The 25,859-nt window shown below is 37.1% G+C and overlaps 1 protein-coding gene across 5 annotated transcripts in view; it reads right to left on the reverse strand.

Moving 5' to 3' along the window:
• CYLD (CYLD lysine 63 deubiquitinase) overlaps positions 1-25,859 on the reverse strand; it is a 69,352-nt gene that overhangs the window by 29,548 nt on the left and 13,945 nt on the right. For 4 of the 5 annotated variants that reach the window (XM_086689449.1, XM_086689451.1, XM_086689448.1 and 1 more), the window contains exons 6-7: positions 2,332-2,430; positions 641-757 (exon numbers count right to left, since the gene is read on the reverse strand). The exons of the other annotated variant lie outside the window; for it this stretch is intronic. In XM_086689449.1, the coding sequence (XP_086545575.1) occupies positions 641-757; positions 2,332-2,430 (216 nt within the window). The remainder of the gene's footprint in view (positions 1-640; positions 758-2,331; positions 2,431-25,859) is intronic. 5 annotated transcript variants of the gene reach the window in all.

Genomic DNA, 25,859 nt, shown 5'->3' on the forward strand with positions numbered 1-25,859 from the left:
GGTAAACTTAAGCTCATGCTGCTTCCTCAGAGAAACATCTCTGAGTCCCTATAAGTAAAATCCACCTTTAATAGACTCTCACAGTATCAAGTACCTTCACTGCACTCATCATAATTGCAATGCTGTTTCTGTGATGGTCTGATTAATGCCTATTTCAACAACTTGATCATAAATTCCAAATGGGCAAGGACCATGTATGTCTATTCCTCCCTCACCGTTATAGCCTCTGTGCCTAGAAGAGTGTCTGGCACATAGTAGGCACTCAATAAATATTTGTTGAAGGGAAGAACTAAGTAAATAATAAACCTGAAAAAAAATGATGTCCCTGAACCAAGGGAAGGCAAAAAGGGAGTGTTTTTAAAAGAGACACAGAAAGACAAGACAGAAAAGTTTTTAAATGATTCCACTGATTCTAGAAATCCACCCTAAAGATCAGGTAAGGGAAGAGAACGAGCTACTAATACATTTTCTGAATGCTGTATTAGTCTTAACAGCAGTGCAGTTCACATTGTGTACAATATTTTAGTTCAGCCATATTAATAAAGAATATTCTACTCATTCTGTTTCCAAAACTATACACACTGGTGAAAAAGCCATTTTTTTTCTGACGAGCTAAAAGAACACTAAAACTACAGATTACCTTCATCAATGTACCATGTGTTTTTTGATTTGGATTGTGGTTGTGAGTCAACAGAAGATCCATTTAAGGTATAAAATAATTCAGATCTGTTTCTATTTCCAGGGTCTGAGGTAGGTCCTATGGATCAAGAAAAGTTTCTTTTAAAAATAAAGTCAATATGGTGTGAAAGTTTTTCCCTAAGAGAAATTAACATACATATGATGTTAACAATTGCTTAAGAAAGCAATAGATGTATACAAACGCAATGTATTTTATTAGCGTCTTCAACTTTTAAAAATTTGGTAACCATTTTGGCAATGTCAAAAAACTCTTCCACCCAAGAATCAATATAGGAGGGGAACAGGAATAAGTTTAAAAGAAAAGCCTGCTATTTTTTTTTTTTTTAAGACCAACTGCTTTTAAAAATTACTTCATGTACTATGGTTTATTTCCAAATGTCAACAGCACCATTCCCCAATTTCCCCTGATGAACCTGTTAGTTCCCAAATTTAACCTGTTAACTTAAGACAGTTCCTTTCGGAAGAAAGTGATCTTTAAATGTTGTAGACCTAAATCAATGCACAAATTAAGTTTAAAAAATATAAAGTTTAAACAGTTGGGAATTCTCGGTCATCAAATTCCTTGCTTCACTGCTTCACGTCTTTGAAAACAGGAAGCAGATTTATTTTTTTCTATATTAGATTTATTAACGTAAGAAAGAGTGAGTGTGGCCACATTACAGACCTTTCAAGGCATTACCTTGCCTCAGTACTAAGAAGAAATGCTGTAAGTGCGACCAGGGGGGTCTCTAGAAACCATAAAAAATCTGATTTTAACTTTTCAATTTAAAGCAGATAGCTCTATACTTTATGCTTATAACTAAGATCTGCTACAACACAAGTAACGCACATGTCTTCAGAAAAATCTGTAGGCTATTTATATTTAAGTGAGAATAACACGTGTGAGCTATCCTATCTAGATCTACAGGTTGACTTAAAAGATAACTATTATGTGTGTGTCCTATTTAATCCTAAGTCGCCCCAGGTCCAGGGTCACATAAAATACTTCCTAAAATACAATTTCCTTTAAAACGGGCCAAGACAAGTTTTGTTCACCAGATAACTGAGGAAACAATATTCTTCTCCTGAGTTAACAAACATTCTCACAGCTTTTTAAATGAGCTGTTTCGCTTGTAGAACTACCATCCTTTAAAACTATAAAATATGTGGAAGCCAAAGAAAAACGCGAAGAACTCCACATGCATTGTGAGGGAGTTTCTGGAAAAGAGACAAAAATTCTTGCTTAGCAGTTTGGAATTTAACTTGTGCCACATTTTGTTAGCAAAATCCACATAATTACTCCCGATATGCTTTATCCCATCTAACATTATCCAGATATGGTTCTTCTGTACAGTTGCGACTCTAAACTCGAGGTTCAAATGTCACAGGTAGGGGCTTCCAAAAACCAGCTGACAGAAACCAACAAAAGACAACAAGGTCCTCCCGGAAAACTTTTCATCGCCTAAAAAAAGGCTGGGAACTCTTGGCTTTAGCAAGAGCATCTATAAACAATTTTTGGTAAAATACTAAACACGTTGGGAAGAAGAGAGCCTACATGTACACTGAGGAGTAAAACCTTTCAACCTTTTTTCAATGCTATGGCAAATCAGATAGCGTGTAAATATCTAAGAACCGTAGCCTACTGATCCATACCTGTAGCCTTTGGTTTATTATGACTGGATGAACCTTTGTCCGCAACACCTCTTGACATAAAGGCAAGTTTGGGAGGCCTCCTTTCCTGTGTCACGCTATCTGAAATGGTAAACGTGTTTTTTTTAAGGATAAAAGCAAATTCTTACAGAAGAGAAACAATTAAGCAAGCAATGACAACAGCAGCCAAAAAATACCTCTTTCCTACAAAAAGGCAGCATTTCCAACAGCAGTTTTACAAATTTTTAAAGGTCGACAAAAGTACTGAAAGAGGATACGGGGAAAAAAAAATCAATGCTGTACTTCAAAACATAATTTCTACAAAATATGACCCAAATACAATTCAGCTAAGTGCTTTAATGTCTTGGAAATTTAATCAATTTAGTCACTATTGTCTGATGTGTTAAAACACTACAGGGACAGACAGCTCCACTAAGTTCTTTGCAGGAGGTCCCCAGGTGTCCCCAGAACACCCAGTGTGTTAGGAAGTGCTGCACACTCAAGTGTTTCTAGAAGATGCTGAGACAAACAAAGGGAAGCACATTTCTTTACCGCATAACACCAGAACCTTTAATATGCTGATGTGTACTGTGAATCTTTCAAAGAGGGATAGAATAAACGTATCTTACAATATTTTTTGTCCCAGTCTACTTAGCATCTCAGATTAATGTATTTCATGGAACACAATTTGGAAAAAATCTGGTTAGAAATATGTATCAGTTGTAAAAATCATATATGTTAAGAATAACACTAACAAGTATACAAACATATACAACATATAAACAAGAAAAACGCAAAGAAGCCTACACAGATTAATGATGAAGAAAGCCAGAGAAAAATATCAATAATATTTTTGAAGAAAACACTTGAAACTCCTTTTTGGAATATTAGGTGTGATAAATTTGGCAAAGTTGTTTCTGATACGTAGCCGACTCTAAACCTTAAAGGCCAGTAATTTTCATGAGATATTCACAAATACTGATCAAACGAACGTAGAAAAGTCAATCTGCAGTTTTTCCCCTGGAAATTTCAACAACATATCTGTAGAGTCCAACATGACACTTAGGAGTCATACCTGATAAAGCTGTGTATCAGCAAAAGCGATAGCACCCACAGTGGATTTTTGAGAACAGAAAGAAAAAAATAGGATAATTTTTTACATTTTAAACACAAGGAAAAGGCCATTTTGTTAGAAAAAGGAAATAATACTGAATGAATTACATATAAATCATGTTTGGTAATATATATAAATCACGGTGGAGGGGGGGGGAGATTGCAGTGTTAATCTATATCTTAAGGGTCTCAGAATATGATCAAATGAAAAATTATTTTAATTCAAAAATTATACTAAATAACCATGGTTTCAACCAGGTGATATAGTAAAAGCTATTTACTAATACTTTGATGATTAGCCATTCAAATATCTCCAAATATCACAGATGAAAGCTACCATAGAAGGTAAAATTTCTTAGTCACTAGCAACAGTTCCCAAATTACAGCATATAAATTGACTAAAGAAAACGAATTCCCACTATTAACTGTAATTACTACACATAAATCTGTGTTCAAAAGATATGCACATGCATACTGTACCCTACATGCATGATACAGCTAGTGGTAATTCTAACAAAGGCAGCAAATGGTCTTAAGTGAGGCAGCCTGGCAGTAACAGGCCACATGGATGAGCCACTGGGGACTGGGACCCTCCTGCTGGTGATTAGGGGAGGGCTTCAAAGACCGGGAATACGACAAGCACTGGAGTTGGAAACAGTAGTTATCTTCCGCTGTATCACAGTGACATCTGCCTAAAATGAAATCTCCTGATTTACCTTAGGAGACATATTTAGACTTTGTCTGAGAGAAGGTCAAATACCAATTTTGAGGAACAGATATTCCTACCGAATTCTATGCAGATGAGGGGTCGCATGCCACATCTAACCTGCCCTCCAGCAGTGACATGCCAAATATCGTTTCCTTGCCACTACTATGCTCATGATCCCAAACCAAAGCCTTCTGCCTCGAATGGAGTTTAAGAGATTACCACCTCAGGGAAAGGTAAGTATGGGAAAGTAAGCAAGATAAGGAATAAATTCGGCAGACAGTTTTGTGAGATTAAAACAATTCTGCTTGCTATTAAAAGAGACAGCATGACATGTTCACCAAATGGCATGCACAAAAATGTGCCTAGCATCCTTATTCAGAATAACCAAAAGCTGAGACAATCCATTCTACAGCAAAGTAGCTCAACAAGTTGTGACCTGTTCGTACCATACAACACTGCACAGCAATAAAAAAAAAAAAAGAAAAGAAAAAAAGAATAAACTGATATACACAACATGGACGTTGTGTTGAGTAAAAGAAACCAGACGAAGAGTATCCATTACCTGCACACAGCAGACGACATCCAAAATGATAAAAGTACATGTGTATCCCTACAGTAGCCAAGATATGGAAGCAACCTAAGTGTCCACCAACAGACGAATGGATAAAGAAGATATGATACACACACGTGAATATTACTCGGCCATAGAAAAGAATGAGATCTTGCCACACACACAACATCGATGGACCTGGAGGGTATTACGCTAAGTTAAATCAGTCAGACAAAGACAAATGCTGTATGATTTCACTTATGTGTAGAATCTAAAAAAACGAAAACAAATAAAAGCAAACAGAAGCAGAATCCTAGATACAACTGGCAGTTGCTGCGGGCAGGGGGAGGTGGGCAGGCAAATGGCTGAAAGGTTAGATTAAGGGGTACAAACTTCTTTGTAGTAAAAAAACAAAAAACAAAAAACACAGAGATGTAAGGTACAGCATAGGGAATACAGTCAGTAATATTGCAATAACTTTGTATGGTGACAGATGGTGACTAGACCTATCATGGCATTCATTTTTTTGTCCTGTATAAAAATACTGAATCACTATCTTGTATAACTGAAACTAATGTAGTATTCTCTGCCAATTATGATTCAGTAAAAAAATGATAAAAGTAGCAGTTCATCCATCACTCTTGTTAATTTAATCAGAAATACAAAAAAAATCCCTTCGAGAATGTTGGGTTGAAATCATAACAACAAACTAGTTAACAGTAACAATCAAAGCAGGAGAGATGCCTGTGAATTTGAATGACCCATTAAATTGAGACAAATCCCTTAATTGATGTGCTGCTTAACATCATCAGCCACAAGAGCATAATTCAGACCCAAATGAGAGTTTAATATCCACGGAGAAAGCTACTAGAGAAAATATAAGTTTACTTGGGTAAAATGAGGTATTATAAAACCAGATACCGAAAATACTATATACATAGCAACTACACAAAGACCTCTATGAGGCAGGATTACTGATCCAAATAAGTGTTTTCCTCCTATTTTAGATAATTTTACATGAAAATTTTTTGAACACAAAACCGGAAGGTCCCATCAGATGACATCAGAGTTGCATACGCAGGTCTAGTGCTTCAAATTAACCTTCTTTTGGGCTCTGTCTCGTACGAGCAGGAGTGCTGTCTACATAGACGACACTTAAGGTGATTCACGCAATCTTTGTGGAAGCCCATATAGCATTATCTATCAGAATATAAAATACATCTACCCTTTGACCCAGCAACTCTACCTCCAGGAAGTTACCTTTTCAAAAAAATATCTTATGAATATTTTATATGAATGTGAGCACCATATATCCCATTTAAATACTCAGATGAGTACCGATGGCGTGGTGTTGAGGGAGAAACAATACATGCAAAGACACACTTAGTATCCAGAACGATCTGAAAATGTTAGAAGACTGAAGGGCACTGACGACATCAAGGGTAACAGGGACAAAAGCAAGGTCCTGCTGCTGTCCTCCAAATCAAACATACAAGCATAGAATTAGAAGTAGAAGGGTGCATGAAAGAAAATTGGGGGTTTCATTCAAGAGTAAGCTCAGTGTTCGTTAATTCACTGATTTATAAATGCACTCATCCATCTGTAATGCAAGGAAGGCATTACAGGGGTCGCTGGGAATACAACTCAGACGGTAACAGGGCTTTCCCCCAATTTTTTTTTTTTTTTTGTCAGTTTGTCGATAGCAACCATTAGCCCACATAATGGATTACAGTATTCCATTTCCCTTTAGATGCTCAAGTGTTAAGAAAAAAAAAAAAAAAAAAACCATCTTCAACAAACCACGTCTCACTCAGAGTATCATACCACAGCCAAATGGCTAAAATGACACAAAGTTTTTAGGCTGAAGCACAGAAGATGAAGGTCCCAGAGACACTCAGCTTTGAATATCTGAGGGCTGCCGTAAGGAAAAGGAGCTGCCTCTGTCCTGTGTCCATCACCAGCTCAGAACTAGAATCAGTGTGTCAACTGTGGGAAAGTAGCTCTAAGCACACATCGCACAAGGAGTGACTTTTTCACAAGGATATCTGTCTAAAATGAAATTCTCCTGATTTACTTTAGGAGACACTGACTCTTCTATCTCGTCTAAGAAGATCCAGATGATAAGACAGGAAGTTATCTTTTAGCTACGCTGGAACACATGCAAATCGATGCATATACATGGAGTTATTCGCTAAAGCACTGCTTGTAAAAGCAAAAGATTAAAAAGAACCGAAACGTCCATCAGCAGGGGACTGGTAAAAAAATCATGGCACATTCATAAAATGAAATACAATGCATAATTTAAACAAAAGATTAAGTATGCAATACACGTACTAATAGGAAATGATGCCCCAGATCTGCTGTTAACTTACAATAACAGAGGCAACTTCCACTCCTGGGAAAATGAGTAGACATACCTTTCCTATGCCTCATGATAAGTACAACTAAAAACTCAGGACATAACATACAAAATGAGAAGATTCTAACAAGGTGGAGAGGAGAAGTCAGACCAGCTAAGGAGTTCTGGACATAAAGAACAACACGGCGGCGAATTCCCTGGGTTTTCTTCTTGCCTTATGTATCCCAGACTTCGCGCTGAGGAAGCCAGCAATCTGGAGCCATTAATGGGCACAGACCAAAGAAAGCCCCAACAAGTCAGCGCTCTCTCGTCAAAGGATGAGAAAAGAGGAAACCTAGTAAGACCGAAAAACGTTAGACAGTAATCACTCAACACCAGCCGAACACCACGGGAAAAAAACACTGGCCCTACCCACTCCAAAAAGACCAAGTGGGGAGCCCAGACTTCCACTCATGTGAGGCCGTTACAAAGTGCTCCAACGCCCCAGTTGTGTGATATCAGAGAAAGCCAAGTCGGGAGCCACCACCTGATGACAAGTTCTCCCACCTCCATGGTGTCAGTGGAGACCACATGGAGAGCCCAGACTTCCATCTCTGCCTTACCTGCTGGGGTGGTTGGTATCAGTAGAGGTCTAGTGGGGAGTCAGGACTTTCACCGTAACCCACCAGCAATAAGGCCACATTCATCACAGTGTCACTGGAGACCATGCGAAGAGCCACAACATCCACCGCTCCCCAGCTGGAATGAGGAGGCCGAGGGAAGAAGACTTCTATCTCCACCTGGCAATAATTAGGTGGCATCTCCCCTCCTCTTCCCTGGCCATAGCAGGGTCGAAGAAAGCTGGCTAAAAGCTGGCTCTAGGTCTAGTAACATCTAGAGTCTCAAAACCTAATACCCAACTGTCCAGGTTTCAAACAAAAATCACTCATTATACCAAGAACCAGGAAGTTCCTAAGAATGTTTAAAGACAGTCAATAAATGCCCACACCGAGATGACAGAGAGGTTAGAATTATCTGACAAAGATTTTAAACAACCCTGATAAAAACGCTTCAATAAGCAATTATAAACATACTTGGAACAAAACGACAGGACAGAAACCTCATCAAAGAAACAGAAAGTCTCAGCAAAGAAACGGAAGATATAAAGGAGTGAAAATGAAATAACAATGAAAATAAAAAGCTCAGTGGATGGGCTCAATAGCAAAATGGAGGAAACACAGGAAGTCATGGGTGAACTTAAAGACAGAATAATACAAATTATCCAGTATGAACAACACAGGGAAAATTGAATCAAAAAAAAAAAAAAAAAAAAAACCACAAAAGAACAAAAGAAAAAGAACAGAGACCCAGGGACCTGTGGGACTTCACAAAAAAGATCTAACATTTATTTCATCAGAATCTTAAAGGAGAGGAGAAAGACGGGGCTAGGGCTGAAAACGTACTCAAAGAAGGAAAGGCTGAAACTGACGAAATGCAGCAAGAGACCACAAATTTACCAATTCAAGAAGCTGAGCAAACAGCAAACAGATGAACCCAAAGAAATTCTATGCCAAGACACATCATAATTAAAGTTTAGAAAGCTAAAGTCAAAGAGAAATTCCTGAAAGCAGCCAGAGAAAAACAAAACCTATAGGGGAAAAAAAAGCAATTCAAATGAGAGCAGATTTCTCATCAGAAACCAGGGAGGGCCAAAAGAAGTAGCACAATATTTTCCAGGTGCTGAGAGAAAAGAATTCTTGACCCAGAATCTTATAACCAGTGAAAATATCCTCCAGGAGTGATGGGGAAGGCAAGACATTCCAGATGAGGAGAAACAAAGATCATTTGTCACCGGCAGATCTAAAAGAAGTTCTCAAAAGAAAAAAATGATCAAAAAATAGTCCCATACAAATATACCCAACTGATCTTTGACAAAGGTACAAAAGCAATTCAATGGAAGAAAGAGGTCTTTTCAACAAATGGTGGTGGGACAATTTGACATTAAAACGGAAAAAAAAAACAAAACCAAAACCAGCTCTAAGTCTTACACCTCATAAAAAATTAACTCAAAACGAATCAAGGACTCAAATGTAAATGAAAAACTGTAAAACTTTAAAAAGAAAGAACAAGGATGTGAAGAAATCAGAATTCTCATACACTGTAGGTAGGTATGTAAAATATGTAGCCACTTTAGAAAACAACCTGGAGTTCTAGAAATGATTAAATATACAGTTACCATTTGACCCAGAAATTCCATTTCTAGGCACATGCCCAAGATAATTGAAAGTAGGTCCACACAAAAACTTATACACAAATGTTCATAGCATCCTTTTCATAAATGTCAAAAACTGGAAATACAAACGGCCACCACTGATGATGAATTGGTAAAGAAAATACAGTTGACCTTTGAACACCAGGAGGGTTTGAGGCACTGACTCCCATGCAGCTGAAAATCTGCAGATAACTTTTGACTCCCCAAAAACTTAACCATCAATAGCCTACTGTTGACCAGAAGCCTTACGCATAAGGTAGTCAATGTTAACAACATAACACATATTTTGTATATTATATGTATTACATACTGTATTCTTACAATAAAGCAAGCTAGAGAAAGGAAACAGTTATTAAGAAAATCATAAGGGGGCGCCTGGGTGGCTTGGTCGGTTAAGCGTCCGACTTCGGCTCAGGTCATGATCTCACGGTCCGTGAGTTCGAGCCCCGTGTTGGGCTCTGTGCTGACAGCTCAGAGCCTGGAGCCTGTTTCAGATTCTGTGTCTCCCTCTCTCTCTGCCTCTCCCCTGTTCATGCTCTGTCTCTGTCTCAAAAATAAATAAACGTTAAAAAAATTTTTTTTAAAGAAAATCATAAGGAAGAGAAAATACATTTACACTACTGTACTATAAAAAAAATCCACTGATGCACACAGTGCAAACCCATAATACTGATCAAGGGTCAACTGTGTACTATATCTATATAATAGAATATTGTTTCCCATGAGAAGGACTGAAGTACTGATTTATTCTACAACATGGGTGAACCTTAAAAAGATTATGCTTAAGTGAAAGAAGCCTGACAAAAAAAGGGCATGTTTTTTAGTTCATTTATATGAAATGTCCATATAGTGAATGGTCCATATGTCCACAGGGCAATCACAGAAACAGAGAGCAGATCTGTGTTTGCTAGGGACTGAGGGGAGTGAGTGACTGCTTAATGAACGTAGAGTTTCCATTTGGGGTGATAAAAAAGTTCTGGAACTAGACAGCAGTGATGGTTGCACAACACTGTGAACGTTCTTAATGTTACTGAATTGTACATTTTAAAAGGAGTGAATATTCTGCCATGTGAATTATATTTTGATTTTTAAAAACTTAGGAGGAAATCTTCACTATCTAAAGCTAGGCAAAAAAAATTGCTAGACCTAATACCAAAATCATGTTCCATTAAAAAAAAAATTGTATCTTTGACTTAATAAAAATCAAAATCCTTTGTTTTGTGAAAGACCCTGTTAAAAGGAGGAAAAGACAAGCCACACACTGAGATAAAATATTCACAAACCACACATCCAACAAAGGACTAGTATCTAGAATATATAAAGAATCCCCAAACTCAATCGTAAAAAAGCAAGAATCCAAATAAAATATGGGCAAAAGAGATGAAGAGACATTTCAGTAAAGAAGACAGATGGCCACAGGTACATGAAAGATGTTCAACATCGTGAGCCATCAGGGAAAATCAAATTAAAACCACACTGAGGGGTGCCTGGGTGGCTCAGCTGGTTAAGCGGCTGACTCTTGATTTCAGCTCAGGTCATGACCTCAGGGTTTGTGGGCTCCAGCCCCACGTCGGGTTCTGTGCTAAGAACACGGAGCCTGCTTAGGATTCTCTCTGTCCCTCGCTCTGCCCATCCTCCACTAGCACACGTGCTCTCGCTCTCAAAAATAAATAAAACTTAAAATAAAAAAACACAATGAGATATTACTACTAAAATAAAAAAATAGTGACAACACCAAACGCTGGCAAAGATGTGGAAAAAGCGGATCACTCATATATTGCAGGTGGTAAGATAAAATGGTACAACCGCTCTGGAAAACTGTTTGGCAGTTGTTTAAAAAACTAAACATACAAATACCATACAACTGGCAATTGCAAACCTGGGCATTTATGCTAGAGAAATGAAGACTTACGTTTACTTGTTCACTATACACAAGTGTTTATGAGAGCATTATTTAGAATAGCCCACAACTGGAAACAAACCAGATGTCCTTTGATGGGTAAGTGATAGAACAGTGGTACATCCATGACATGGACTATTACTCAGCATTAGGAAAGAATAAACCAGGGATACGCACACACTGACGAGTCTCCAGAGAATGAGAAAAAAAGCCAATTTCAAAAGCTTACACGCTGTACAATTCCATCTGTATAACATTCTTGAAATAACAGAATTACGTAAATGGAAAACACATTAGTGGCTGCCAGAGGTTAAGGAGGGAAGGACCATGGTGAAAAAAGGACAACAGGAAGGATCCTTGTGGCAATGGGAATGCCCTGCGTCTTGTCAACACCCTGGCCGTGACGCTGTACTCTAGTTTTACAAGACGTTACTACTGGGGAAAAGGGTACACAGGATCTCTCTGTATTCTTTCTTACAACTGCATGCAAATCTTCATAATCTCAAATATTTTCAAATCAAATCATATATCTGTTACAGGGCTTATCATCAGAATTTATAAAGAATTCTCAAAATTCAATAATAAAAAAGTTTTTTTAATCTAGCAAAAGATGTGCACAGATACTCCACCAAGGAGGAAACACAAGATGACAGATGAGCACATGAAAAGGTGTCACAGGGAAATGTGAGTTAAACCAGAATTAGCTACCACCAACAGAAGAGCTAAAGTCTGTACGACTGACCACACGCAGTGTTGGCAAGGAAGGGGAAGAACTGGAATTTGCACGCACTGCTACACAGAATGTAAACACTACAACCACTTTGGAAAGATCGTTTGGCAGGTCTAGCATGTTCATTTTTGCTTCAAGGTAAACAATCGCCAGCCATGCCACATCTAAGGATCTACCCAAGAGAAACCAAGGCCTATGACCATACAAAGACCTCACAGGAGTTTTCATCGCAGCATTATTCCTAAGAGCCAAAAACCAGACACAACCCAGAGGCCATCAACAAATGAATGGCTAAATAAAATGGTAATATCCATACGTTTACAGGGAAAACAAACGGTGTATTTTCCTTTACTCTCACACAACACTTTTGACACTTCTGGTCACCCAATATGTGGGGAGTTTTCCCACACCACCTGGGTGTCTTACAATTCAATTCAATTCTGACACTGTCTGGAGTTAGAAGGAAATCCTACAAGTTAAGGGCTCAGTCCCACAAGAATGCCCTCATGTCTGACACCAGTCACAAGTTTCAGGTTGTCAGCATTCTCGGAACCCCCTCCTGGGGTTCCATAATTTGCTAGAATGGCTCACAGAACTAAGGGGCAACACTCAGATTTACCATTTTATTATAAAGGATATAATAAAGTATACAGATTAACAACCAGATGAAGAGATACTCGGGGCAAGGTATAAGGAAGAGGCACAAAGCCTTCTCGCCGTCTCCAGGCACAGAACTCTCCCAGCACCTCCATGTGTTCAGCAACCTGCAAGCTCTCCAAACCTTGTACTTTAGGGGTTTCTATGGAGACCATCAAGTAGGCATGATGAATTACTGACTCCATTTCCAGCCCCTCCCCCCTTTCCAGAGGATGGTGCTTGGAGCTGGAAGTTCAAGCTTGGTCTTGCCAGGGACCAGTCCCCATCCAGCAGCCCACCAGGAGTCACCTCGTTAGAACAGAAGATGCTCTCATCACCTAGGAAATTCCAAGGGATTTAGAAGCTCTGTGTCAAAGACTAAATATCAGCAAGAATCGATGATATATGTAAACTATGTTTTATGGTTGCAATATACTAATACGTATTAAGTAATACATAAATTATTTACACTAAATGTTAATATACTTATAAAATATATATAATTACAGCCTACCACAGAATGGAGTTCTCAGCAATTTAAAAAAAACACGAATGAGTCAAAAACGAATTATATTGACTGAAATAAGGCAGACAAAAAAAGAGCACGTCTTGAGTTACTCCACATATATAAAATTCCCAAAAATGAACAAATGTATACTGACACAAAGATGATCAATCAGTGGTTGCCTGGATTTTGGGGGGGACAGGGCAGACAGAAGTGGGAGGAAGTGATTACAAAGGACATCTCCTTTGTAGGTGATAGGTATGCTATCTTGATTGTGGTGAATTTAAGAAAAAAAAAAGAGCAAAAAGGAAGAAGAAAAAAAAGAAAGAGGCAAACCAGGAAACAGACTCTTCACTTCAGAGAACAAACTGATGGTTACCAGAGGGGAGGTTGGTGGGGGCATCAGGAAAACAGGGGATGGGGATTAAAGAGAGCATTTGTTGTGATGAGCACTGGGTGTGGTTGTAAGTGTTGAATCACTACATTGCACACCTGAAACTAACATTACACTGTATGTTAACTAATTGGAATTTAAATAAAAACTTTAAAAAAAGAAAGATGCAAAAGGAGAGCAGGTAGTCGGAGGTCACTGTTGGGAGGGAAAGATCTCAGAGACCCTTATAAATTCTGTGCCAATGTGCATGCAAGGCGTAATCTACAAGGCAAAATTAGCATTACATTCCCAACCTCCAACACTAAAAAAAGAAGACACAAGCTGGACCAGAAAAAGCAGAAGTGTGTAATTTAGGGGTGGCACTCAATGATATGCTCCAACACAACAGCTTTAAGAACGTGAACGTGTCAAATTAGCTATGTTAGAGCTTTTAACATTTGAAAAGCAGAAATGAAGGGGGGGAGGGAATTGAAAAGCAGACCGAGGACTCTTTTCGTCAAAGGTGTTCTTCAGAAGACCACCGTAACAAGCAATTGACAGAGATGAATTATTTCCTAACCTCACCAGCTGTCAAACTGCTTCAAAACAGTTTTAAATGCCGGGAGTATTAATTTTGTCCTACAAATGAAGGCAACTGGGCCAGAAAAAACCTCAGGAACTAAAGGAGACACCAGGACTCGTTTTCTCTCTCCAGGAAAGGGTGTTAATGATGACATGAAATAGAGACGGAGACCCATTCAAAGAAACTAATTTTCATTTAGACAACTTTACTTTTTAAATCTATTTGTGAGCTTTATTTTGTTGGCGAAAAGTACTATTTGTGGGTTACACTATAAAAAGCTGGTATCGTTCTTAATTATCTTCTGTTCACGGTGTATGAAATCAAGCTTTAAAAGGAAAAAGAAAAGCATTATTTTCCTTTCTTGTCACTGCTCTGCGAGCCGGGAATAATGACAGTGAGAGCCACTGATCTAGAAGATCAAAGTGTGCCTGACAAGTGATTCCCAAGAGATTCATGTAACTAATTTTTATTATTTTAATCCTACATCACTATTTGAATAAAATAGAATTGTAAATGTTTTTGAAGATAAATACTATTACAGAATGCCTTTGTCAGGTTATGTATAATTCCACCACAGGAAAAACAGAAATGGTAGCTTTTCCTTTCATTTTCTTTTTAAGTGCTACTGTAGAACCCAACATCATTTACATTTCAAACCTAACTGAGAGATGGAAAAAATATACAGAAGGAAATACAGCTCTAGCTAGAGTCTGGGGGGGTGGCGGGGGGAGGCATTTCAAAATCTTTATCCTACTGCAGACTAAGAAAAACAAAATCAATTATACACAAGCCAACTTTATATTTCAGATATCTTTTCTTTCCTTAAATTTTAACACTAAACTAATGATTTCCCTAGTCTCCCAACTTACTTGACATAATGAATTACATTTACTGGTAAAATGCAAAACTCGAAATTCAGTGAAGGTAGGTAAAAAGGATGGTTATACCAAAAAGGCTTGGGGCTTTCAAAAGCACCCTCTGGATTTTTTTTTCACAGTTTCAACATTTTATTTCAATTCCAGTTAGTTAACATACAGTATAATTGAGTGATTCATCACTTACATGCAATGAAGGCCCAGTGTTTATCACAAGTACCCTCCTTAATCCCCATCACCCATTCAAACCCTGCCCCACAGCATCTCTCAGTTAAGGGTCTGTTTTATGGAAACCCACAAACATATCTGATTTGGTAAGACAAGTTAAATTACATTTATCCATGTGATTCTGGAAAAACAACATTAGCACAGAACTAGCTACCCCTGTAAGAATACCTTAATAATGAAAGAAGTTTTATTTTACAAGGTATTCCCCTTAGCCATCCAGCAAGTTAACATTATAAAAGTAGCGTAAGTCACGTAATTTGCTTAGGACAGGATATCTCAACCTCAGCAATACTGCCATTTTGGACCAGGTCATTTTCTGTTGCGGGGGCTGCTCTCTGCATTGTAGGATGTTTATTTAGCAGTATCTCTGTCTTTACCCACTAGATTCAAGTAGTACTCCCACCCCAGATGTGATAATCAAAAATGTCTCCAGACATTACAAAATGTTCCCTGGGCTCAGTATCACCCAAGGTTCGGAACTACCTGGCTTAGAAATGAAATGACCTTCTTATAACGGTTTTGTATTAACGCTTAAAAACAATTTCTTTTTTAAACTTGGAAATTCAATAGTAAAACAATACTGTATTTCAAACAATCAAAAACTTAAATGGTGATGGGGATTAGGGAGGGCACTTGTGATGAACACAGGGTGTTGTATGTTAAGTGATGAATCACTAAATTCTACTCCTAAAACTAATATTACACCGAATGTTCTGTATGGAATTTACATATTTACACTGTATATATGGACTTTAAATAAAAACTTGAAAATAAGGGGGGGTGAAAACTATAAAATAAAATCTCATCATAAAATCCATCATGCCTGCCCAGAGAAATCCCCCTTTTTCTTGAATAAATGCTCTCCACATTCCAAAATACGTATTAAAAATACAGCTGTTATGATGGAGTAAGCTCATATCAGACCGCTTTTCCTGAAAAAATAGATTTAAACTCTGAAAAAATAGATTTAAACTCTGAAAAAATATAAAAAACAACTTTTGCCAGCAGTCACTGGAGAGTGAAGGGAGGAAAAAAACAAAAAACAGGCAGATTAGGAAGGAGACTCAAAATTCAGTGGAAAGGAACAATACAAGGTTATAATCCAAAACTGCTCCACATACTAAAAGAGAAAAGAGAGGGGAAAAAAGGAAACTGTGACCCATTCTCAAAAGAAAAACCCACAATGCACACCAAGCCATAGACTATTTTGATGTTGGAATTGGCAGAAAAGAATTTTAAAAGAGGACTTAGAACTATCCTTAATGAGGTAAGAGAAAATATGCTCACAGTGAAGGAGAAGATAGCAATTATCTTACCAGAGAAATAAAAACTATTTAAAGAAACAAACAAAAAAGAACAAGATGGAAGTCTTAAAATACTTCTAAAACCTTAAAAAGGCAATTTCTGAAAAGAATAATTCGTTGGATGAATGAATTTAAGCCCTAAAAACACGATGCGGACGAGAGAGGGGGAAATCAGTAAAATTCAAGACAGAACAGTCGGAATTATCTAAAGAACAGATACATAAAAGTATGAGGAAAAAAAATTAACAGAGTCTCAAGGACTTCAGGCACAATACCAATCTATCTGACATCACAGAGAGAGGAAAGACTGAAAGGGACAAAGAAAGCACTTGACCAAAGAAATAATGGTCAGAATGTTCCCTACTTTGTTAAAAGACACAAATTTACAAATCCAAGAAGCTTAGTGAACTCCAAGCAGGATAAACATGAAGAAAACAATGCGAGGGACATCATAGTTAAACTGTTGTAAGTCACACATAAGGAGAAATCATCAAAGTTCCCAGAGAAAAACCACATATTACATTACATACAGAGGGGCAATGATTTAAATGACTGCTGATGTTCACCAGAAAATACGGAGGTCAGGAAATAGAAGAAAACCCCTGGAAAGCAGAACAAAAAAGAAAACAAATACCAAACAGGGAATTCTATACACACCCCAAATATCCTTCAAATATGAAGGCAAAATAAATACATTTCAGATAAAAGAAAATTATGAATTAATTAAAGTTAATTAAAATTAAAAGAAATTCATTTCTAGAAGAACTGCATCCTCAGTCAACAATAAAAGTTTTTCAGGATGAAGGGAAATGTTAACAAGTGGATACTTGGATCTTTTTTTCTTTTTTAATTTTTTAAAATATTTATTTTTGAGATGGAGGCAGAGTGAGAGTGGGGGAGGGGCAGAGAGAGAGGGAGACACTGAATCTGAAGCAGGCTCCAGGCTCTGAGCTGTCAGCACAGAGCCCGATGCAGGACTCGAACCCACAAACGGCGAGATCATGACTTGAGCCGAAGTCGCACACTTAACCAACTGAGCCACCCAGGCGCCCCGATACTTGGATCTTTTCATTTCTAAAATATATATGACTATCTTGGCAAGAAATACGACATATTCTTGTGAGTTTTTAATGTACGTAGATGTAACATACATGACACTTAATAGTATCAAGGAGGAGGAAGGGGTAACTAGACTTACATGGTAGCAAGGCAACTACATTTTACGTAAAGTAGTACAATATTAACCCTAACTACACTAAAATGTTAAGGATATATATTTCATCCCTGGAGAAAGCACTAAAAGCAATATAACGATGAAACGCAGCTAGAAAGTCAATAGATTAACATATACTTCTTAAAATTTTTCAAATAATCTTCAAAAAAGTAGAAAAAAGTATAAGAGGAAGGAAAAAAGGGGACAAATAAAGAATAGATAATAAAATTATAGTTCTAAACTCAAAAATAATAACAATTATGACATTAAATGCTACCAGGTTACACAACAATGAAAAGACAAAGATCATCAGAATAGATTCTTCGAATTATATGCCATCTGAAAACAAGCAGGTGGGATAGAGTAGGAAAATGAAATGAGTAAAGGGAGGGAAAACATCTCAATCCAATAGCACAGTGGGGGTAAAGCAGAAAAGAAGGACAAATAGAAAACACATGGGGCAATAGAAATAAATCTAATTATTAGTAATGATAACTATTAACAGATTAACCCTCCAGTTAAAGTACCCAAATCGCCAAACTAGATGAAGAAAAAAAGATTTCCCACCATATACTGCTATCAAAGAGCATGCCTCAAACATAACTGACTGAAAAAGAGAAATACCTGGAAAATACGAACCAAACACAATCTATCCACACCATACAAAACAGAATTTAAGACAAAAGAGTTACTAGCAATGAAGACAGCTACTATATAATGACAAATAGTTCAAATCACCTGGAAGATACAACAATTTCAAACTCTAAGTACTCAAAAATTCTGAACTTATATGCAGCAAGTAATTAGTTCAAAATTAAAGCAGACACAGAATTAAGAAACCCATTATTGTGTTAGAAATTTTTAATATATCTTGTTCAGTAACTGATAGATCCAGCAATTAAAAATTCAGTAATGATACATAAAATTTGTATAGCATAATAAATTAGCTTGATCTAAGGGACATGTAAAATACACATGCGATGCATGCAGCTACAATTGGGGCGAACGTATTCTTTTCAAGTATACACAGAATATCTCTGTAAACTGATCACATACGAGGCCATAAGGTTGGCCTCAACAAACGTCAAAGGATTAGTATCATATTCTTGGACCATAAAGCAAATGGATTAAAAAAAAAAATAAAATCATGAAGGAAATTACAAAATGTTTCAAATTTAATGATAACAAGACGCTACATAACAAATTTTGTGGAATGTAGGTAAACAGGTACATAGAGTTTATACCCTTAGATGCTTCACATTAGAAAAACTAAAAATTATTAAACTAACCATTTAAAGAGTTAGAAAGAAAAACAATAAATCCAAAAAAAGCCAAAAAGAAAATAATAAAAAACAGAAATTACTAAAATAGAAAACAAATACCTAGCTAAGATTAAGAAAGCCAAAAGATAAGTTTTTTTGAATAAATGAAAGCAAGAAACCTCTAGTAAAAAGCTGTTAGAAGAAAACAGACACAATTTTTTTGGATGAAAACAAGGACACATCTGCAGATGCTGCTGAGATTTAACAGAAAATACAAGATCTTAAGAATAATGTTATGCTAAAAACTTTAGAAACAAAGATTAAATGGAAAAATTCATTACAAAATAACACTTTCATAAAAGACCCCGAATAGCCAAAGCAATCCTGAGAAAGAGTAAAGGCAGAAGCATTTCACTTCCTGATTGCAAACTATACTACAAGGCTAGCGTAATCAAAACAATATGGTACTAGCATAAAAAGCAACACAAAGACCAAGAGAATAAAAATGGGAGCCCAGAAATAAACGTATGTATATATGGTCAACTAATACTTGACAAGAGCCAAGAATACTCAACAGCAAAAGGGTAGTAGTCTCTTCAATAAGTGGTGGTGGGGAAACTGGAAAACCACATGCAGAAGAATGAAACCGCATCCCTATCTTACACCCCCTCATATAAGTGAACTTGAAATAAATCAGACTTAAGTTTGAGACCCGAAACTGTAAAACTCCCAGAAGAAAACACAGGAAAAGTCCCTTGGCATTGGCCGTGGCAGTGATTCATGAACAGGACAAGAGAAGCACAAGCTACAAAAGCAAAAATAAATAAATGAGACTACACCAAACTAAAATGCTCCTGCCCACCAAAAGAGTCAATCAATAAAAAGGCAACCGACAGAATGGGAGAAAACACTTGCAAATAATACCAAATAATACCAAGGTATACCAAATATACCAAATAATACCAAGGAGTTAATATCCAAAATACGTAAGATTTCATACAACTCGACAGCAAAGAAATTAACACATGATTTAAAAATGGGCAGAAGAACTGAACAGTTTTCAAAATACATACAAATGGCCAACAGGTGATATGAAAAGGTGTTCAACATCAATAATTATCAGAGAAATGCAAACTCACACCCAAGGGACCTATGGAACACCACGGCAAATCAACATGCACACTGTGGGAGTCTCAGAAGAAGAGAGAGAGAAAGAGACAGAATGTCTGAAGAACTACGGGGTGAAACCTTCCCAAATTTGATGAAAGCAATGAACATAAATGTCCAAGATGCTCAACAAACACCAAGTAAGGTGAAGTAAAAGAGACCCCCACACCAATTAGAATCATTAGAATCAAACTTTCAAAAGACAAAGAACCTTGAAAGCAGCAAGAGAGAACCAACTTGTCACATACAAGGGATCCTCAATAAAGACATAGGCAGATTTCTCATCAAAAACTTTGGAGGTCAGGAGACAGTGGGCCAATGTATTCAAAGTGCTAAAAGAAAACTAATGTGAGCCAAGAATCCTATATCTGAAAAAATGTCTTTCAGAAGTAAGGGAGAAAGTAAGATAGTCCCAGATAAAGAAAACCCAAGGGAGTTTGTTTCCATTAGATCTGTCCTAAAAGAAACACCCAAGGGACCACCTGCAGGGTGAAATCAAAGGACACCAGACAGTAACCTGCAAGCACAGGAAGAAATAAAGATCTCGATAAAGGTAAATACATTGGCAATTATAAACGCTAGTATTACCGTAACAACAGTTTGTAATACTACTTTGTTTTTTACATGCTTTAAGAGACTAACACGTTTTTTAAAAAAACAATTAGCCTAAAAGCTAGTATTACTGTAACTCTGGTTGGTAACTCTACATTTTTGTTTTCTACATAATTTAGGAAACCAATGCATTTATAACACTTAACTAGTTTATGCTTTAGGGTGTACAATGTATAAAGATGTAATTTTGTAATACCAAGAACTGAAAGGGGTGGGGTAGAGCTATAAAGAAGAGGGTTTTTTTTATGTTGTTGAAGTTAAGCTATTATAAATTCAAACTAGATCACTAAAATTTGTGATGTTAAATGTAATTCTTGTGGTGAACACAAAGAAAATAGCTATAATATGTGCAAAAAGAAATGAAAAAGGAACATTTCACTACAAAAATCAACTATACACAAAAGACAATATTAATGCAGGAAATAAAGGTAAAAAAAAAACCTATAAAAAACAAATAGCAAAATGATGGAAATAAGTTCCTCTTTATCAGTAATTACTTTAAGTGTAAATTGATTAAACTCTCCAATCAAAAGACAGAAATTTGAAGAATGGATAAACACATGATCCAACTATATATTGTCCATAAGAGACTCACTTTAGCTCCAAAGGCATAGAAATTTAAAGTGAAAGGTCAGAAATAGATATCCAAAGCAAAGGAGAGCAGTGATGGCTATACTAACATCAGACAAAAGAGACTTTAAATCAAAAAAGATTACAAGAGACAAAGAACATTTATATGTTAATGAAAGGTTCAATGCAACACGAAGATATAACAATTTTAAACATTTACATACTAATAACACATCAGCAAAATATATGAAGCAAAAACAGAGAGTTGAAGAGAAAAAAAATAGTTCCACAAACACCAGTTGGAGACTTCAATCCCCCACTCTCAATAATGGATAGAACCAGACAGAAGTAAGCAGATGGAGGACTTAAACACAATAAAACAACTAGATACAACAACAAACACAAAACACTCTGCCCAGCACCCGTATACACGTTCTACTCAAGTTTAGACGGAATATTTTCAGAATAGAGCATATGTTATGCCACAAACTCTCAATAGATTTAAAAAAACAGATACCATATGTAATATCTTCTCTGACCGTAACAGGATGAAATTATCAAAAAACAGAAGTAAAACTGGAAAACTCACCAACGTGTGGGAATTACATAATACACTTTAAACCACCAATGAATCAAAGAAGAAATCACAAGAAAATTGGAAAATTCTTAGAAGCAAATGAAAACAAAAACACAGCATTTTAGAATCTAGGGGAGGCAGTGAAAGCAGTATTAAGAGGGAAATTTATAGCTATAAATGCTTACATTGAAAAACAAAAGAGATCTCAAAGCAACAACCTATCTTTACCACTTAAGGGACTAGAAAAAGGAGAACAAACTAAACCCAGAGCTAGCAGAAGGAAGAAAATAAGATTAGATCAGAGATTAACAAAATACAAAATAAACAACAGAGAAAAGCAATGAAATCAAAAGTTGGATTTTTGAAATGATCAACAAAATTGAGAAAACTTTAGCTAGATGGACTAAGAAAAAGAGAGGTGACTCACATTACTAAAATTAGAAATGAAAGTAGGAACATCACTACTAATTCTACCAAAATAAAAAGGATTATAAGAGTACTATGAACAAAAAGGAAACCCAAAATATGGGAGAAAATACTTGAAAATCATATATCTGACAATGCATTAATATACAGAATATATAAAGAACTCCTAAAACAACAGCAAAAAACCCCAAACAACCTAATTAAAAAATAGGCAAAGGACTTGAATAGACATATCTGCAAAGAAGATATACAAATGGCCAATAAACACATGGAAAGATACTCAACATTACTAATCATTAGGAAAATGCAAATCTAAATTACAATGAGATACCATTTCACACCCATTAAAATGGCTTCTATCAGGAAAACAGAAAATAAATGTTAGCAAAGATATGGAGAAACTGGAAATCTTGTGCATTGTTGGTGGGAATGCAAAATCATTCAGCCACTGTGGAAAACCTTATGGTGGTTCCTCAAAAAATTAAGAGCAGAATTACCATATAACCTAGCAATTCCACGTCTGGATATATCCCCAAAAGAACTGAAGGCAGGGTCTCAAAGAGATATTTTTACACCCAGGTTCATAGCAGCGATATTCTCAATACTCAATACCTAAAACACAGCAGCAACTCAAGGGTCCATCAATAGATAAACATATAAACAAATGTGGTATACACATATAATGGAATATTATGTAGTCTTAAAAATGAAGGGAATTCTGGGGCCACTGGGTGGCTCAGTTGGTTAAACATCCAACTCTTCCTTTCAGCTCAGGTCATGATCTCATGGTTCAGGAGACTGAGCCCCCCACGTTGGGCTCTGCTCTGACAGTGCAGAGCCTGCTTGGGATTTTCTCTCTCCCTCTCTCTCTGCCTCTCCCCTTCTCTCTCAAAATAAAGACACTTAAGGGGCGCCTGGGTGGCGCAGTCGGTTAAGCGTCCGACTTCAGCCAGGTCACGATCTCGCGGTCCGTGAGTTCGAGCCCCGCGTCAAGCTCTGGGCTGATGGCTCAGAGCCTGGAGCCTGTTTCCGATTCTGTGTCTCCCTCTCTCACTGCCCCTCCCCCGTTCATGCTCTCTCTCTCTCTCTCTCTGTCCCAAAAATAAATAAAAACGTTGAAAAAAAAAATTTTTTTTTAAATAAAATAAAAAAATAAAGACACTTAAAAAAATCAGTTTAAAAAAAAATACAGGGAATTCTGACACATGTTACAACATGGATCAACCTTGAGGACTTTATGCTAAGGGAAATAAACCAGTCATAAAAAGGCAAGCACTGCATGATTCCACTTACATGAGGTACTCAGAGGAGTTAAAAGCATAGAGGCAGAAATTAGAAGAGTGGTTGCCAAAGGCTGGGGGTGGGGTTTGGCGAGTTACTGTTTAATGGGTATAGAGTTTCAATTTTACAAGATGAAAACTGTTACAAAGATGAATGGTAGTGATGGCTCTATAGAAATGTGAATTTAGTTAATGCCATTGAACTGTATAGTTATAAATGGTTATGATGGTAAATGTTATGTGCATGTTACCACTATAAAAAATTTTTTTAATTTAAATACATGTAATTTTTAAAATTTGTTTCAAATATTTTTTTTTTAAACATTTTTTTTTTTCAACGTTTATTTATTTTTGGTACAGAGAGAGACAGAGCATGAACGGGGGAGGGGCAGAGAGAGAGGGAGACACAGAATCGGAAACAGGCTCCAGGCTCCGAGCCATCAGCCCAGAGCCCGACGCGGGGCTCGAACTCACGGACCGCGAGATCGTGACCTGGCTGAAGTCGGACGCTTAACCGACTGCGCCACCCAGGCGCCCCTCAAATATTTTAAACATGCAATTTTTTTTTTAATTTTAAAACATGCACAGATTAGCAAACTGGACCTAGCAACGTATGAATCATGATGAAGTTGGATTTATATCAGAAATGTGAGGGCTGGGGCATCTGGGTGGCTCAATCGGTTAAGTGGCCAACTCTTGAATTTTAGCTCAGGTCACGATCTCACGGTTCGGGAGTTCAAGCCCCGCGTTGGGCCCTGTGCTCTCGGTGTGGAGCCTGCTTGGGATTCTCTCTCCTCCTCTCTCTCTCTCTGCCCCTCCCCTGCTCTGTCTCTGTCAAAAAATAAAAATTAAATTAAAAAAAATGTGAGGGCTTATTTACTATTAGGAAATTGGATTAAAAGACAAGAAATACGGGGTTATGTAAATAGACAGAAAAGTCTGATAAACTTCAACATCCATTCATGATAAAACTCTTGGCAAACCGGGAGCAGTAGATAACTTTTCAACCCTGATAAATGATGGCCGCCACAATAATATCCTATGGCAAAGATCATACTTAATAGATCAAGAGCAAGATCAAGATGGCTGATACCACCTCCACTTCTATTCAACGTGCATTTAAAAGTTCATAGAGCTAAGACAATAAGAAACCATATTTTAAAAATAAAACATACAAGGATTAGAAAGAAAAGTTAAACTATTAGTATTTGCAGATGATAATGACTAGTTACTAAAAAAGTAATCTATGGATACACTGAGAATAAAAGATTTTAAGGGCCCCTGGGTGGTTCGGTTAGTTGAGTATCCGACTTTGGCTCAGATCGTGACCTCGCGGTCAGAGGGTTTGAGTCCCGCGTCAGGCTCTGTGCTGACAGCTCAGAGCCTGGAGCCTGCTTCAGATTCTGTGTCTTCCTCTCTCTCTGCCCCTCCCCTACTCATGCTCACTTTCTCTCTCTCTCAAAAATAAATAAATATTTAAAAAATAATTTAAAAAAAGATTTTAAAAACACTGTCTGCAACAAGACTCAGCCCACAAAAGTCAACTGAGATAACACTTAACACCCACTAGGCTGGCTAGAATCAAAAACTCAGATAATAATAAATGTTGGCAAGGGTGTGAAGAAATCAGAACCTTTGTACAATGCTGGTAGGAATCCAAAATGGTGCAGCCGCTTTGGAAAACAGTCTGACAGTTCCACAAATGCTTAAACCCAGTTATCAAGTGACCCAGCAGTTCCACTCCTAGGTATATACCCAGAAAAAGGAAAGCATACGTCCACACAAAAACTTGTACACAAATGTGATAGCAGCATTATGTACAGCAAAAGATGGAAGGAGCTCAAGTGTCCTTCAACAAATGAATAAACGAAATGGGGTACATCCATACTATGGCATATTATCTGGGCATAAAAAGGAATAAAATAAGGATATACACGCTACACCATGGATGAACCTTGAGAACATCCTGCCACACGAAGGAACCAGTCACAAAAGACCACACGTTAAGTGATTCTATTTATATGAAACGTGCAGAATGGACAAACATCCAGAGACAGAGAGTGGATTAGGGGTTGGTTAGGACTAAGGAGGAGGAAGAGATAGGACAGTAATAGCTAAAAGGTACAGGGTTTCTTTGTGAGGTGATGAAAATGTTCTACAACTGGCCATAGTGATGACTGCACGTATCTGTAAATATACTAAAATACACTAAATGGAACAGCTTAAATGAGGGAGATATGTGGTATGTGAATTAGGTTTCAATACAACTGTTCTCTAAGAGTCGACTGTATTTCTATAGATCACAGAA

The sequence above is a fragment of the Puma concolor genome, chromosome E2 (assembly GCF_028749965.1).
Source record: "Puma concolor isolate L17-30 chromosome E2, mPumCon1.1.hap2, whole genome shotgun sequence".
NCBI classification, from domain to species: Eukaryota; Metazoa; Chordata; class Mammalia; order Carnivora; family Felidae; genus Puma; species Puma concolor.